The 16,528-nt window shown below is 49.2% G+C and overlaps 1 protein-coding gene across 2 annotated transcripts in view; it reads right to left on the bottom strand.

Moving 5' to 3' along the window:
* SPTBN1 (spectrin beta, non-erythrocytic 1) overlaps positions 1-16,528 on the bottom strand; it is a 393,630-nt gene that overhangs the window by 154,382 nt on the left and 222,720 nt on the right. For both annotated transcript variants that reach the window (XM_068233127.1, XM_068233128.1), the window contains 4 exons: positions 9,447-9,634; positions 5,043-5,160; positions 2,125-2,283; positions 723-1,025 (listed from right to left, as the gene is read on the bottom strand). In XM_068233127.1, coding sequence (XP_068089228.1) covers positions 723-1,025; positions 2,125-2,283; positions 5,043-5,160; positions 9,447-9,634 — 768 coding nt within the window. The remainder of the gene's footprint in view (positions 1-722; positions 1,026-2,124; positions 2,284-5,042; positions 5,161-9,446; positions 9,635-16,528) is intronic.

Raw genomic sequence — 16,528 nt, 5'->3', positions numbered from 1 at the left:
TTTGCCCCACACAGGCACCAGTCGTTCTTGTAATAAACGGGAACAAGGCTCTCCTACTCTAAGTGGTCTAACTTCCCATAGATTACCTTGGTTTTATCAAATGGGAGCTCAGTAGTGGTCCCCATAATAATGATGTCCTACCCCCCATAATAATGATGTCCTAACCCCCCATAATAATGATGTCCTACCCCCCATAATAATAATGTCCTAGCCCCCCATAATAATGATGTCCTAACCCCCCATAATAACGATGTCCTAACCCCCCATAATAATGATATCCTAACCCCCCATAATAATGATGTCCTAACCCCCCATAATAATGATGTCCTACCCCCCATAATAATGATGTCCTACCCCCCATAATAATGATGTCCTAACCCCCCATAATAACGATATCCTAACCCCCCATAATAATGATGTCCTAACCCCCCATAATAATGATGTCCTACCCCCCATAATAATGATGTCCTAACCCCCCATAATAACGATATCCTAACCCCCCATAATAATGATGTCCTAACCCCCCCATAATAACGATGTCCTAACCCCCCATAATAATGGCCAGTTTTGAGGCATGTCTGAGAGGCAACAGACCGCTGTTATTCTGTTTTGAGATTCCGATCGCTTCTCCCCATTCAATGCCCCCCCACAACAGATGTTCTACCTAATCCAGAAGGTAAGAGGTTTGATGTGTTTCCTGCAGTGAGCGTTGAGGACGTTACCTTCATTTCATCCATCCAGTCCATGATGTACAGCATCTCTTGGAAGACCTTCTGCAGTCCATAGTTCATTTCCAGGCGTTGTCGCCGCGCTCGGAGGAGCTCCAGGAGGTATTCCCAGAGTCGGATGACATTATCCTTGCGGGCGGTGATACGTTTTATGTCATGATAGTTTTCAGCTTCCAGTTCTCGGGCCACGGCCACCACAGCCTGCACTCGCTCCTCATAAGCTGCAATGTCTGTCTCAATGGCTTCATGCTTCTTAGTAGCGGCTTCTACAGCAGGGAGGTCGAAGCCAAAGTTATCCTGCAGAATGTGAAGAAATATAGCATTATTCCATTTCTGAGGTCAACCTTGTGTGGGGGGATATTAAGCCTAAAGACTATAGGGGGAGATGGACGGGGAACCTACATAACAGTGTGCTTGACTGCAGAATGTATTGGACTAAAAAGAGAAACAATAGTGAGTAGGTGGCTCAGGCAAGAGAGCTCAACATAAACGCCACGCCTTAAAGAACAAGTAAAAACAAGAAAAGAAAATAGCATAAACAGAAATTTCCACTAAAATACGGTTTCAAGGAGTGAATAGTACAGAATACACTAGGATTTTAACATTAAATATTCTATTTCAAAAATGTTTTGTATGCAAAATCTTACAAAACGTGCATGCATCTTATAAGTTTATTCAAATATGAACTGTCAGGGATTACATAAACATGAGGTCATTATAAAAGTTTGCCTGATGCATGTTTCGTGGCACTCATGCTGCTTTCTCAAGGGCCATAGACACTACAGTGTGACAACATGCTGTTATGATGAATAGAGTAGACCAGGATATATACGTAAACTAACGAGTCATTATTCAGACAGGAGCAATACACTACGCAATGCCCCCTGCGCAGGCTCACCCACCACGTGTAGGGAAACGAACAGCCATACAGAATACATGTAGGGCAGGCCAGATCACTGACAGTATATACTCACCAATCATGTGAGCCCCTAACGCATTCAAACATACAGTAACTTTTATTGGTTATACTAAAATAGAAGAGCAGCAACATATATGTACATAAGACAGTGCTGTACAATCTATGCTTGCATATCAAGTGATGAGAATACTGCATAGGATATCTGTAAGGTAAGTTCACTATATCCCCCCCTTCCTACTGCAGTAAACAGCCACTAGTGCTAGGCTGGTCCGTCAGACACTCACTCAAAGGCTAACAGTATGGTGAGGTGATAACACAGGACCCATCCATCAAAAACGCAACATGTTTCACCCTAGATGGCTTCATCAGGAGTGGCAATATATACAGTGATAAGTATAGACTCCTAGTAAAGGAAGCTACCTGCACAGTACTGGAGTGGGTAATGAGAGTGGGAAATATTGTGTGCAACCATCATACCTGAGACACCAGGCGCTGGTTCTCGCTCAGCCAGGTCTCTCTCATAGCTGCCTTGCGATCGAATCGGCGTGCAAGTTGTTCCAGTTTCTCCTGTCGGATCAGCTCATTGCGCAGGGCCAGTTCTCTCTCGTGTTCAGCTTTTTCCAGTCGTTCCCAGGCCTTGGTGAGGGGAGAAAAGGGAAAGAAAACTTATGTAGAGAAACTCACAGAAATGTTACTCCATACGCAGCGCAGGAACACACCGGCTGTTACATAAATGATGACAATGCTGCAACTGTGACAAGGTAGTTCTGTATAGAAAAAAAGAGGAAGAGCACAGTAAGGGTGACACTGAACTAGTGCCCATCACTGCCAATCGGCAAGCTCTACACTAGTGCTGATCACCGCCGATCGGCAAGTGCTGCACCAGTGCCTATCACCACCGATCGGCAAGCACTGCACTAGTGCCTATCACCGCCGATCGGCAAACACTGCACTAGTGCCTATCACCGCCGACCGGCAAGTGCTGCACTAGTGCCTATCACCGCCAATCGGCAAGCACTGCACTAGTGCCTATCACCACCGATCGGCAAGTGCTGCACTAGTGCCCATCACCGCCAATCGGCAAGCACTGCACTAGTGCCTATCACCGCCGATCGGCAAGCACTGCACTAGTGCCTATCACCGCCGATCGGCAATCGTAGCACGATCTCCTCCGGTGTGAAACTGTACTGTGAATTTAGTTGAAATCTTAATAACTTGATACATACAGAACTGATCAACAGATGAGGCCCACTTTACTGAGACAGTTTCATCTCTGTAGCCTGCATGAGTAAAAAACAACTTATGGGCCTGTCTCCACTCATCAGTGTTTCTGCATGACTTGTCTGGCAGGGCTGCACTGCTGTCAGTTTCTTTTCTGCATGTGGAAAATGCATTCTAGTGTGAACTAACCCACTGATTAACAATGGCTGCAGTTTTCCTGTGCAGAAAACGTACAGAAAACCTGACAAGTGGAAACAGGCCCTCTGGAGCCTTCCACACAGTGTGAACAGGACCTGAACCACAACCATTCTCCCAAGAGAAACTCATCCACTGCAACAGTGTGAACAGGACCTGAACCATCACCATTCTCCCAGGAGACACAGATGCACTGCCACAGTGTGAACAGGACCTGAACCATCACCATTCTCCCAGGAGACACAGATGCACTGCCACAGTGTGAACAGGACCTGAACCACCACCATTCTCCCAGGAGACACAGATCCACTGCCACAGTGTGAACAGGACCTGAACCACCACCATTCTCCCAGGAGAAACTGATCCACTGCCACAGTGTGAACAGGACCTGAACCACCACCATTCTCCCAGGAGACACAGATCCACTGCCACAGTGTGAACAGGACCTGAACCACCACCATTCTCCCAGGAGACACAGATCCACTGCCACAGTGTGAACAGGACCTGAACCACCACCATTCCCCCAGGAGACACGGAGACACTGCCACAGTGTGAACAGGACCTGAACCACCACCATTCTCCCAGGAGACACAGATCCACTGCCACGGTGTGAACAGGACCTGAACCACCACCATTCTCCCAAGAGACACAGATGCACTGCCACAGTGTGAACAGGACCTGAACCCTCACTATTCTCCCAGGAGACACAGATCCACTGCCACAGTGTGAACAGGACCTGAACCCTCACTATTCTCCCAGGAGACACAGATCCACTGCCACAGTGTGAACAGGACCTGAACCCTCACCATTCTCCCAGGAGACACAGATCCACTGCCACAGTGTGAACAGGACCTGAACCACCACCATTCTCTCAGGAGACACAGATGCACTGCCACAGTGTGAACAGGACCTGAACCACCACCATTCTCCCAGGAGACACAGATCCACTGCCACAGTGTGAACAGGACCTGAACCACCACCATTCTCCCAGGAGACACAGATCCACTGCCACAGTGTGAACAGGACCTGAACCCTCACTATTCTCCCAGGAGACACAGATCCACTGCCACAGTGTGAACAGGACCTGAACCCTCACCATTCTCCCAGGAGACACAGATCCACTGCCACAGTGTGAACAGGACCTGAACCACCACCATTCTCTCAGGAGACACAGATGCACTGCCACAGTGTGAACAGGACCTGAACCACCACCATTCTCCCAGGAGACACAGATCCACTGCCACAGTGTGAACAGGACCTGAACCACCACCATTCTCCCAGGAGACACAGATCCACTGCCACAGTGTGAACAGGACCTGAACCATCATTCTCCCAGGAGACACAGATCCACTGCCACAGTGTGAACAGGACCTGAACCATCATTCTCCCAGGAGACACAGATCCACTGCCACAGTGTGAACAGGACCTGAACCCTCACTATTCTCCCAGGAGACACAGATCCACTGCCACAGTGTGAACAGGACCTGAACCCTCACTATTCTCCCAGGAGACACAGATCCACTGCCACAGTGTGAACAGGACCTGAACCCTCACCATTCTCCCAGGAGACACAGATCCACTGCCACAGTGTGAACAGGACCTGAACCACCACCATTCTCTCAGGAGACACAGATGCACTGCCACAGTGTGAACAGGACCTGAACCACCACCATTCTCCCAGGAGACACAGATCCACTGCCACAGTGTGAACAGGACCTGAACCACCACCATTCTCCCAGGAGACACAGATCCACTGCCACAGTGTGAACAAGACCTGAACCACCACCATTCTCCCAGGAGACACAGATCCACTGCCACAGTGTGAACAGGACCTGAACCATCATTCTCCCAGGAGACACAGATCCACTGCCACAGTGTGAACAGGACCTGAACCATCATTCTCCCAGGAGACACAGATCCACTGCCACAGTGTGAACAGGGCCTGAACCATTTCATTCTCCCACCATTCTCCCAGTCACCTTGTTGATATCTGAGATGAGCTTCCCTTCCCTTGGCATGTAGACCTTCTGGTTGTTGGCGCGCATCTTACTCTGGATGGTGAAAAGTAGAACTTCCAGGTTTCCTTTCTCTGTAAATCTAGAGACAAGCAGGGAACAGTCAGCCATGTTATATAGTGAGAACGTACGCACACATCTCATCAGCATGGAAATATAGCACTAAGCCTTACAGGGCACCACTGTGAAAAAGTTCATGGAAATAAGAAATTATGTGGTCGAAGCTAAAGAGTGAAGCAGATTTGTCACATGACTCACATAATCTGAGGGCATCCTGTCACCTGGGCAGAGCAGCCCACTCGCTTGTGGGGCAACAAAATCAGCTGCCATTCTTGAAGCCAATTACTCTCCCAGCAAGCATGTGGTACCTTCCGCAGATGGTACTTAAACCTTCATGTAGCCCAATTCATGTAACCAAACTTAGAAAATGTGGCGGTAAAAATATAAAGTGCATGGTAACCAACGCTAGGAACCTCGAAACTAAATGGATGAACTACAGTTCGTTCTGATCGACCAAGGCTATATTGTGGGAATAACGGAGACATGGATGGATGAAAGCCATGACTGTATCCCTCAAAATTTGCTATCCAATGTGATTAGGAACTGTAGAGCAGTGAGAAAAGGGGGAGGGGTTTGTCTCTTTGTTAAGAATTCTTTTACAGATGCCATGAACGATGAGATGGATGAAGAATGCGAAGATGTGGAGTCCGTTTGGGTAAATATTCATGGTGGAAATAAAAGTTGCCAATTGCTTATTGGGGTATGCTACAGGCCACCTCTTATTAATGAAGATGCAGAACTGCAATTACTACAGCAGATTGAAAAAGCTGCAAGTAAAAATGAGGTCATAATTATGGGCGACTTCAACTTTCCAGACATTGCCTGGGGTATTGAGGCTACCCATTCTGGTAAAAGCAGCAGATTTCTGGCAGCACTACAGGACAATTACTTGACTCAAATGGTAACGGAACCAACTAGGGGGAATGCGTTACTGGATCTGATCATTTCTAATAGACCAGATAATGTATCAAATGTGCAGGTTCAAGAACATTTGGGAAATAGTGATCTCAACATGATAATGTTTGATCTGGTGACTGATAGGCCACAGGGCAGCGGGACCACTAAAACTATGAATTTTAGAAAAGCAAAGTTCAATCAACTCAGGCAGGCAATAAGTTTGGTGAACTGGGATAATGTACTACAAGGGGAGGACACTGAAGGGAAATGGCAGACCGAGGGGGAGGACAGAGGCTGTATTATGCAGTTATAAGGAGCGCAATAAAAGTTGTAAAAACAAATTAGGCTGGCAAAGATTGAAGCTGAAAATCAAATCGCTAGGGATATCAAATCTAACCCAAAGAGGATTTACAAGTACATCAACTCTAAAAAAAGAAAGGCTGACTGTATAGGACTCCTAAAGGATGAGGGTGGGAACTCAATGGTGGATGACCAAGGTAAGGTGGAGCTATTGAATGCTTTCTTTGCTTCTGTCTTCACAAGGGAAACATCATTGTTGCAAATTACAGAAGCAGAAGAGTCTCAATCTTCCAACTGTAATATTAAATACTTAACGCAGGAAGAAGTGAAGGCAAGACTAAATAAAACTTATACGGCACTTATTGATAAACCTCTATCTTTATGACTTTCTTTCAAGTGGGGAGTTTCAGATTACCCAACAAGCTCATGGTGATCCAGAACTCCTCGGAGTCTGTAATGCTGGGTACACAGTATGATTTTCCGCTCGATAGATGGATCCGATAGCTAATATCCGGCATGTCTGATATTCCTTCCGATCGATTCTGCGCTCGATTTCTCATAGAAGTCAATGGAAAAAGATAAGAAAAATTGAGCAGAAGATAAGGGAATCGAGCAGAAAAACCGATCGGGTGGGAAAATCGAGTGGAAAAACGTATCGTGTGTATCCAGCATGAGGGTCAACAAAGGACCTGAAAGCCCTCTTACTAAAATGTTAAGCAAAAAGTTTGCCTTCTTAAAACAGAAGGTATTTGTGATTATTCAGGTAGGAGTGAACATATGAGGTCTCCCGCGATGCATTACTAAAGACAGGTCCTGTTTGACTAACATGCTCAGCTTTTATGAGGTAGTGAACGCTAATATGGATATTGGGAATGCTGTAGATGTGATATACTTGGACTTTGCTAAGGCCTTCGACATTGTTCCCCACAAAAGTCTGGTGCAAAAGTTGAGGATGGAAGGACTGGGGAAGAGTCTGTGTGCTTGGATAGGGAACTGGCTAATGGACAGAAACCAAAGAGTTGTGGTCAATGGATCGTACTCAAAATGGGAGACTGTTAGCAGTGGGGTCCCACAGGGGTCTGTACTGGGTCCAGTGCTCTTCAATTTATTTATTAATGACCTAGTAGATGCAGTAGTGAGCAATGTTGCTATTTTTGCAGATGATACAAAATTGTGCAGAATCATCAACTCTCAGGAAGATAGTGTCATATTGCAACAGGATCTGGATAGGATGGCTATATGGGCACATACATGGCAGATGAAATTCAATGTTGAAAAATGTAAAGTCATGCATTTTGGTCGTACCAATGGTCTAGCACCATACAAAATAAATGGGATACAGTTGGGGACATCAAACTTGGAGAAGGACTTAGGAGTACTCATTGACAACAAGTTAAATAATCGTACTCAATGCCAAGCAGCTGCAGCTAAAGCGAACACAATTTTGGGATGCATTAAAAGGGAAATAAAAACTCGAGATGCTAGCATAATATTGCCCCTGTTTAACTCTCTAGTAAGGCCACATCTGGAATATGGAATTCAGTTCTGGGCACCATATTACAGGAAAGATATTACACTTTTAGAGCAGGTGCAGAGACGAGCTACAAAATTGATACGTGGGATGGAAGGTCTCACTTCCCAAGAAAGGTTAGATAAACTGGGTTTATTTAGTCTAGAGAAAAGACTCCTTAGAGGGGATCTAATTAACATGTATAAATACATCAGAGGGCAATATAATAGCTTGGCGGATGACAGTGTTTCCAACTCATCCCTTTAATTACTGACACATCTGAGTTATACAGGTTCTGGGGCTATTTGCACATAATCAGTGCTTTAACTGCATCTACCTAGCCCCAAAACCTGTATAATTCATATGTGTCAGTAATTAAAGGGATGAGTTGGCAACACTGGCGGATGAGCTTTTTGTCCCTAGGCCTGTATACAGGAATTATTTAGGAAAGGGTTCTTTATAGTAAGCGTGATTAAAGTGTGGACTGTATTACCACAGGAAGTAGTTATGGCAAATTTTAGATCTGCGTTTAAGGAGGTCTTATGCTGGATACACACCATGCGTTTCCGCGTTCGATGCGTCCGTCGATACGCATCGATTCGATTATTTCCGACATGTCCGATTCAAGCTTCGATGGATCGTTAGGTCGATTTGCCATACTTTACATGGCAATCGACCTAAAAATCATCGAAATTCGTTCGGAAATGCTCGGAAATAATCGAATCGACGCGTATCGACGGATGCATTTGACGCGGAAACGCATGGTGTGTATCCAGCATTAGATGCTTTCCTTGTATAAAAAGACATCCATGGCTATGATTACTAGGCAATTCCCGGAGGTGTTGATCCAGGGATTGTATCCAATTGCCATCTGGAGTCGGGAAGGAATTTTTCCCTTTTGGGGCTAATTGGACCATGCCTTGTAAGGGTTTTTAGCCTTCCTCTGGATCATCAGGGATAAGTGAGAGTGCTCCGCTCCCCCCCCCCCCCCCCAGGTTCTCTGCAGGTCACTATGGGAATCATGTCGATAGAAGCAAGCATGGCAGATAATATTCACAGCTCCTCCCCCTCCCTGCAGGTCACTATGGGAAGCATGCTGACAGAAGCAGGCGTGGCAGATAATATTCACAGCTCCTCCCCCCCTCCCCGCCGGTCCTGTGCAGGTCACTATGGGAAGCTTGCTCACAGAAGCAGGCGTGGCAGATAATATTCACAGCTCCTCCCCCCGCCGGTTCTCTTCAGGTCACTATGGGAAGCATGCCGACAGAAGCAGGCGTGGCAGATAATATTCACAGCTCCCCCCCCCCCCCCCCCCCCGCCAGTTCTCTGCAGGTCACTATGGGAAGCTTGCTGACAGAAGCAGGCGTGGCAGATAATATTCACAGCTCCTCCACCCCCCCCCCCCCCCCGCCAGTTCTCTGCAGGTCACTATGGGAAGCATGCTGACAGAAGCAGGCGTGGCAGATAATATTCACAGCTCCTCCTCCCCCCCCCCCCCCCAGATTTTCTGCAGGTCACTATGGGAAGCATGCTGACAGAAGCAGGCGTGGCAGATAATATTCACAGCTCCTCCCCCCCCTGCCGGTTCTTTGCCTTCTTACTTTGGCGGTTTCTCCACCGTGCGGTACGTGTTGAACGCCTGGAGCTGCTGCTGAACGCCGACCAGCGAGTTGGCGAATTTGCGATTGTTCAGGATGATGATGGTTTGTTCGATCCACTCCAGGAGGTCCGAGGCGAGGGACTCGTACTTCTCAATCATTTTCTCTGTCTCAATGGCGTTGTCCAGAACCTGCATACGGAACACCAGATGTAAACACTGAACGTCACATGGATTTCCCAGCACAAATAGCGTGACCCCCATTTAACTCAATCATCTAAAAAAGCCTCACGCTACATACACACGCCACATACACACGCCGCATACACACCCCGCATACACACCCCGCATACACACGCCGCATGCACACGCCGCATACACAAGCTACATACACACAAGATGTTTCTGGACCGAAACATAAGTGTGCTTATTGATGCTCGGATGATCAGCAGGACAGCCAGGCAACTGGTTTTGTTTAAGTATCACCTCAGTTTTTGTATCGTTTGTGTGCTTCTTATTCTGGGAATACACAATAAGTTTTTTGGGCAGATTTGCTGGCCGATCGATTTTCCAATCAATTGCCATTCACTTCTATGAGAAAATGGATCAGAAAACCAATCAAAATCAGATCAGAGCAGTTAGAAATGATCTATGGAGCCATCTATCTGCCACAAGAAGTCCTCATGCATTCCCAGCAACAGCAGAAGTGACATCTGTGGGCCGCCGCTGGTATCATATCTATACTCTTAGTTTATAGGTTTATTGCGACTCTGCCGCAGAGGCTGCCCTCTCCTATGGGGGGCTTCACCTCAGTCACACCCCCAGACCAGACAACAGGACCGGGGGAGGGGTGGGTCTGCTCCTCTCCCCATCCTGCACCTTCCGTGTCCTCACTCCACCTACCTCCCTACAATTCACATCATTTGAGGCCCACACCATTCGCCTCTACCACCCCCTCCCTGCCATTGTTGCAGTCTTATACCGCCCTCCGGGCTCCACCCCACAATTTCTCGATGACCTTGCCTCCTGGCTCCCTCACATCCTCTCCTCTGACCTCCCCACCATCATCCTTGGGGATTTCAATATTCCCATCGATGAAGCCCAGAGCTCCGCTGTGACCCGGCTACTCACCATTGCCAACTCACTTGGACTAGTACAACACGCCAACACCCCCACTCACACTGCAGGTCACACTCTCGACCTTATATTCACTAAATCCACCACCATTGCAGACCTTGACATCGCACCCTTTCCACCCTCAGACCATCACCTTCAACCTCCTCATGGAAGGCACCTCTAAACTCCCCGCCCACCCACCTGGTCGATGGCAGCGAGACCTCCGCAAGCTCAACCCTGGCGTCCTTGCTGACCCCCTCCATGCCCTCTCCTCCACTCTCCCCACCCTAACCTGTCCTAATCTTGCTGCAGCTCAGTATCGCCAAACTCTCTCATCAGCCTTAGAGAAAGCTGCTCCACCAATATTTTGCAGCAACGGACCCCCTAACTCCCAGCTTTGGCGCACTACCCATACTCGCAACTTCCAGAGGAAAACACGCGTCACTGAACGGAAATGGAGGAAAACTAGACTTAACCAGGATTTCCTACAGTACAAGACCAACCTGCTGCAGTTCCACACTGCCCTTGCTCATGCGAAGCAGGAATACTTTACCAAGCTCATCGGAGCACAAGCTTCCCACCCCCGGCGTCTTTTTGCCGCTTTCAACTCTCTGCTTAACCCCCCCCCCCACCTTCCGTTTCCTCCCTCTCTGCCACAGATTTAGCCACCCACTTCAGCAACAAAATTGTCTCCATCTGTCAAGAAATATCCAATCTCCACCTCCCATCCCCTCCCAACCAGCTCCTCCTCCACCCTATCCTCCCCTCACATCCTTCACTCCTACTACCACCGAGGAAGTCAACCACCTACTGCAGACTTCCCATACCACTACTTCCCCCTTGACCCCATCCCTTCTGATTTACTCCAGCCTAACTTCACGGAATTGGCCCCAGTTCTCACTACTCTGTTCAACCTCTCCCTATCCACAGGCACCTTCCCCACAGACTTCAAGCAGGCCACTGTACTACACCTGCTCAAGAAACCCTCCCTCTACCCCTCGCTACCCTCCAGCTACCGCCCTATCTCCCTCCTCCCCTTTGCCTCAAAACTCCTTGAGCGTCTGGTTCACAAACGCCTGACCCAGTACCTCAATGCCAACTCACTGCTAGACCCACTGCAATCTGGATTTCGGCCTGCCCACTCAACCGAAACTGCTCTCACCAGTGGTCAATGACCTTGCCTTAGCTAAAGCTGAAGGTAAATACTCCATTCTCCTCCTCCTTGACCTTTCAGCAGCTTTAGATACAGTAGATCATCCCCTACTCCTCCAGTCCATGGGCATTCATGATCTCACCCTGACCTGGCTTTCATTCTACCTCTCCAACCGCTCCTTCACAACTGCCTTCAATGAGTCCTCGTCCACCCCCAACCACCTCTCGGTGGGAGTCCCCCAAGCCTCGGTCCTTGGCCTCCTACTGTTCACCCTATACACACCCTCCATTGGCAAGGTTATCTCCTCCATGGGTTTTAACTATCATCTGTATGCAGATGACACCCAGATCTACCTCCACACCCCTGACATATCCACCACTACCATGGACAAGGTCTCCTCCTGCCTATCAGCCATCTCCTCCTGGATGTCCGCTAGGTTCCTGAAACTAAATCTAGACAAAACTGAATTTATGATCTTCCCATCCCAGCCATCCATGAACCTCCCAGATGTGCATGTCACTGTTAACCACACTACCATTCGCCCTACCTCTCAAGCCCGCTGTCTGGGTGTCACCCTGGACTCCGCACTCTCCTTCACTCCCCACATCCAAAACCTCACAAAGTCCTGCAACTTCCACCTTCGTAACATCTGTAAGATTCACCCTTTCTTGACCTCTGCCACCACCAATCTCCTCATCCATGCCCTCATAATTTCCCACCTTGACTACTGCAATGCCCTTCTGTCTGGTCTCCCTATGACCCGAACAGCCCCACTGCAGTCCATCATGAATGCGGCAGCCAGAATTATCCACTGCTCCCATCGCTCCACCAATGCAGATCCCCTCTTTGAATCCTTCCACTGGCTTCCTATCCAGTCCAGAATCAGATTCAAGATACTGTGTCTGACCTACAAATCTGTCCACAAAACCTGTCCAACCTACATTTCCGATCTTACTCAGAGGTACACACCTAGCCGCTCACTCCGTTCTTCCAATGAACTTTGCCTAACCGCCCCCGCATCACCCAGTCCCATGCACGCCTCCAGGACTTCTCAAGAGCTGCTCCAACACTATGGAACTCCCTACCTCCACCCATTAAGGCAGCCCCCTCCTTTAACATCTTCAAGAAGGCCCTCAAAGCTCACCTTTTCACGCTGGCCTACTACCCCTCACAAGTGCTCTAAACCCACAGCTGAACTCTGGTCCCCTACCTTTCGTGTCCTTACCTCTCCCGCTAGATTGTAAGCCTTTGGGCAGGGTCCTCCTCCTTTTGTGTCCTACCTGATCATGCACCTCCATTACTGTGCACCCATGCTATGCATTTGAGTGAACCTAACTTGCCTAATCTCCATGCTTCATCCAGTGACTGACTAAGCATTACCTTGTACTAATACTGTGCTGTGTGATCTCCATGCTCCCATCCAGTGACTAAGCATTACCTTGTACTCATACTGTGCTGTGTGATCTCCATGCTCCCCTCCAGTGACTGACTAAGCATTACCTTATACTCATACTGTGCTGTGTGATCTGGTCTTTCTTGTATTCATGTATTGTCATATTGCTGTATGTCACCCCTAAATATTGTCTGTAACCTAAACTAATGTCCAGCGCTGCGTAATTTGTTGGCGCTTTATAAATACAATAAATAAATAATATTGCAGAGCAGCTGGCACTTGGTCATACAGGACACAGGCAATGGCCTCAGACTGACTACATAAAACAGCTTTCTTCATTTCTTCATCTCCCTAACCGCTTTGGAATTCTGTGTAGTTAAATCTACAGCACATTACTGGATGATGAACCTGACACAGCATAGATTTATCTACACAGGGCTTTAGCGCTTCCGCTGCAGTCCTGCGCACACCCTGCCGCTAACCAGAGGATGTGTAGGAAAAGGAACAATGGGCGGGGTGTAGAAAACATACCTGGTGTGGTCTCTGCAGTCCTGGACATGCCCTGCCGCTAACCAGAGGATGTGTAGGAAAAGGAACAATGGGCGGGGTGTAACAAACATACCTGGTGTGGTCTCTGCAGTCCTGCGCACACCCTGCTGCTAACCAGAGGATGTGTAGGGAGGGGAACAATGGGCGGGGTGTAACAAACATACCTGGTGTGGTCTCTGCAGTCCTGCACACGCCCTGCTGCTAACCAGAGGATGTGTAGGGAGGGGAACAATGGGCGGGGTGTAACAAACATACCTGGTGTGGTCTCTGCAGTCCTGCACACGCCCTGCTGCTAACCAGAGGATGTGTAGGAAAAGGAACAATGGGCGGGGTGTAACAAACATACCTGGTGTGGTCTCTGCAGTCCTGCACACACCCTGCTGCTAACCAGAGGATGTGTAGGAAAAGGAACAATGGGCGGGGTGTAACAAACATACCTGGTGTGGTCTCTGCAGTCCTGCGCACACCCTGCTGCTAACCAGAGGATGTGTAGGGAGGGGAACAATGGGCGGGGTGTAACAAATGTACCTGGTGTGGTCTCTGCAGTCCCGCTGCTAACCAGAGGATGTGTAGGGAGGGGAACAATGGGCGGGGTGTAACAAACATCCCTGGTGTGGTCTCTGCAGTCCTGCACACACCCTGCTGCTAACCAGAGGATGTGTAGGGAAAGGAACAATGGGCGGGGTGTAACAAACATACCTGGTGTGGTCTCTGCAGTCCTGCACATGCCCTGCCGCTAACCAGAGGATGTGTAGTCAAAGGAACAATGGGCGGAGTGTAACAAATGTACCTGTTGTGGTCTCTGCAGTCCCGCTGCTAACCAGAGGATGTGTAGGGAGGGGAACAATAGGCGGGGTGTAACAAACATCCCTGGTGTGGTCTCTGCAGTCCTGCACACGCCCTGCTGCTAACCAGAGGATGTGTAGTCAAAGGAACAATGGGCGGAGTGTAACAAATGTACCTGTTGTGGTCTCTGCAGTCCCGCTGCTAACCAGAGGATGTGTAGGGAGGGGAACAATGGGCGGGGTGTAACAAACATCCCTGGTGTGGTCTCTGCAGTCCTGCACACGCCCTGCTGCTAACCAGAGGATGTGTAGTCAAAGGAACAATGGGCGGAGTGTAACAAATGTACCTGTTGTGGTCTCTGCAGTCCCGCTGCTAACCAGAGGATGTGTAGGGAGGGGAACAATGGGCGGGGTGTAACAAATGTACCTGGTGTGGTCTCTGCAGTCCCGCTGCTAACCAGAGGATGTGTAGGGAGGGCAACAATGGGCGGGGTGTAACAAATGTACCTGGTGTGGTCTCTGCAGTCCTGCACGCGCCCTGCCGCTAACCAGAGGATGTGTAGGGAGGGGAACAATGGGCGGGGTGTAACAAACATACCTGGTGTGGTCTCTGCAGTCCTGCACATGCCCTGCTGCTAACCAGAGGATGTGTAGGGAAAGGAACAATGGGCGGAGTGTAACAAATGTACCTGGTGTGGTCTCTGCAGTCCCGCTGCTAACCAGAGGATGTGTAGGGAGGAGAACAATGGGCGGGGTGTAACAAACATACCTGGTGTGGTCTCTGCAGTCCTGCACACGCCCTGCTGCTAACCAGAGGATGTGTAGGGAGGGGAACAATGGGCGGGGTGTAACAAATGTACCTGGTGTGGTCTCTGCAGTCCTGCACATGCCCTGCTGCTAACCAGAGGATGTGTAGGGAGGGGAACAATGGGCGGGGTGTAACAAACATACCTGGTGTGGTCTCTGCAGTCCTGCACACGCCCTGCCGCTAACCAGAGGATGTGTAGGAAAAGGAACAATGGGCGGGGTGTAACAAACATACCTGGTGTGGTCTCTGCAGTCCTGCACACGCCCTGCTGCTAACCAGAGGATGTGTAGGGAGGGGAACAATGGGCGGGGTGTAACAAACATACCTGGTGTGGTCTCTGCAGTCCTGCACACGCCCTGCCGCTAACCAGAGGATGTGTAGGAAAAGGAACAATGGGCGGGGTGTAACAAACATACCTGGTGTGGTCTCTGCAGTCCTGCACACGCCCTGCTGCTAACCAGAGGATGTGTAGGGAAAGGAACAATGGGCGGGGTGTAACAAACGTACCTGGTGTGGTCTCTGCAGTCCTGCACACGCCCTGCTGCTAACCAGAGGATGTGTAGGGAAAGGAACAATGGGCGGGGTGTAACAAACATACCTGGTGTGGTCTCTGCAGTCCTGCACATGCCCTGCTGCTAATCAGAGGATGTGTAGAGAAAGGAACAATGGGCGGGGTGTAACAAACATACCTGGTGTGGTCTCTGCAGTCCTGTACATGCCCTGCTGCTAATCAGAGGATGACTAGGGAGGGGAACAATGGGCGGGGTGTAACAAATGTACCTGGTGTGGTCTCTGCAGTCCCGCTCCTAACCAGAGGATGTGTAGGAAAAGGAACAATGGGTGGGGTGTAACAAACATACCTGGTGTGGTCTCTGCAGTCCTGCACACGCCCTGCCGCTAACCAGAGGATGTGTAGGGAGGGGAACAATGGGCGGGGTCAGATGGTTCAGCACTCTTATGACAATGTTTGAGGTACGCCTGGCAAAGGCCCATCTAGCAGGTGTACGGGATAACGAAGAGCGCCAAGGCTAATCACAGCGGGGCCGTACCCATTAGGCACCTTACCAATAGGGTTAAGGTTTGTATAGGTACCAGAAAAGCGGAGATTTTACTACCCAAGCAATGCAGTGACTCAATCATCCATACATTGGTAGGAGGGGGAATGTCCAGGGTGGGCGAACACGGGCAGGAAGGGGCGTGTCCAGGGCAGGTGTACACGGGCAGGAGGGGGAGTGTCCTGGGCAGCTATACATGGGCAGGAGTGGGCGTGTCAAGGGTGGGT

This window comes from Hyperolius riggenbachi, chromosome 4 (assembly GCF_040937935.1).
Source record: "Hyperolius riggenbachi isolate aHypRig1 chromosome 4, aHypRig1.pri, whole genome shotgun sequence".
NCBI lineage: Eukaryota > Metazoa > Chordata > Amphibia > Anura > Hyperoliidae > Hyperolius > Hyperolius riggenbachi.
The sequence above is the reverse complement of the archived record's forward strand: the minus strand, read 5'-3'. Positions and strand labels throughout refer to the sequence as shown.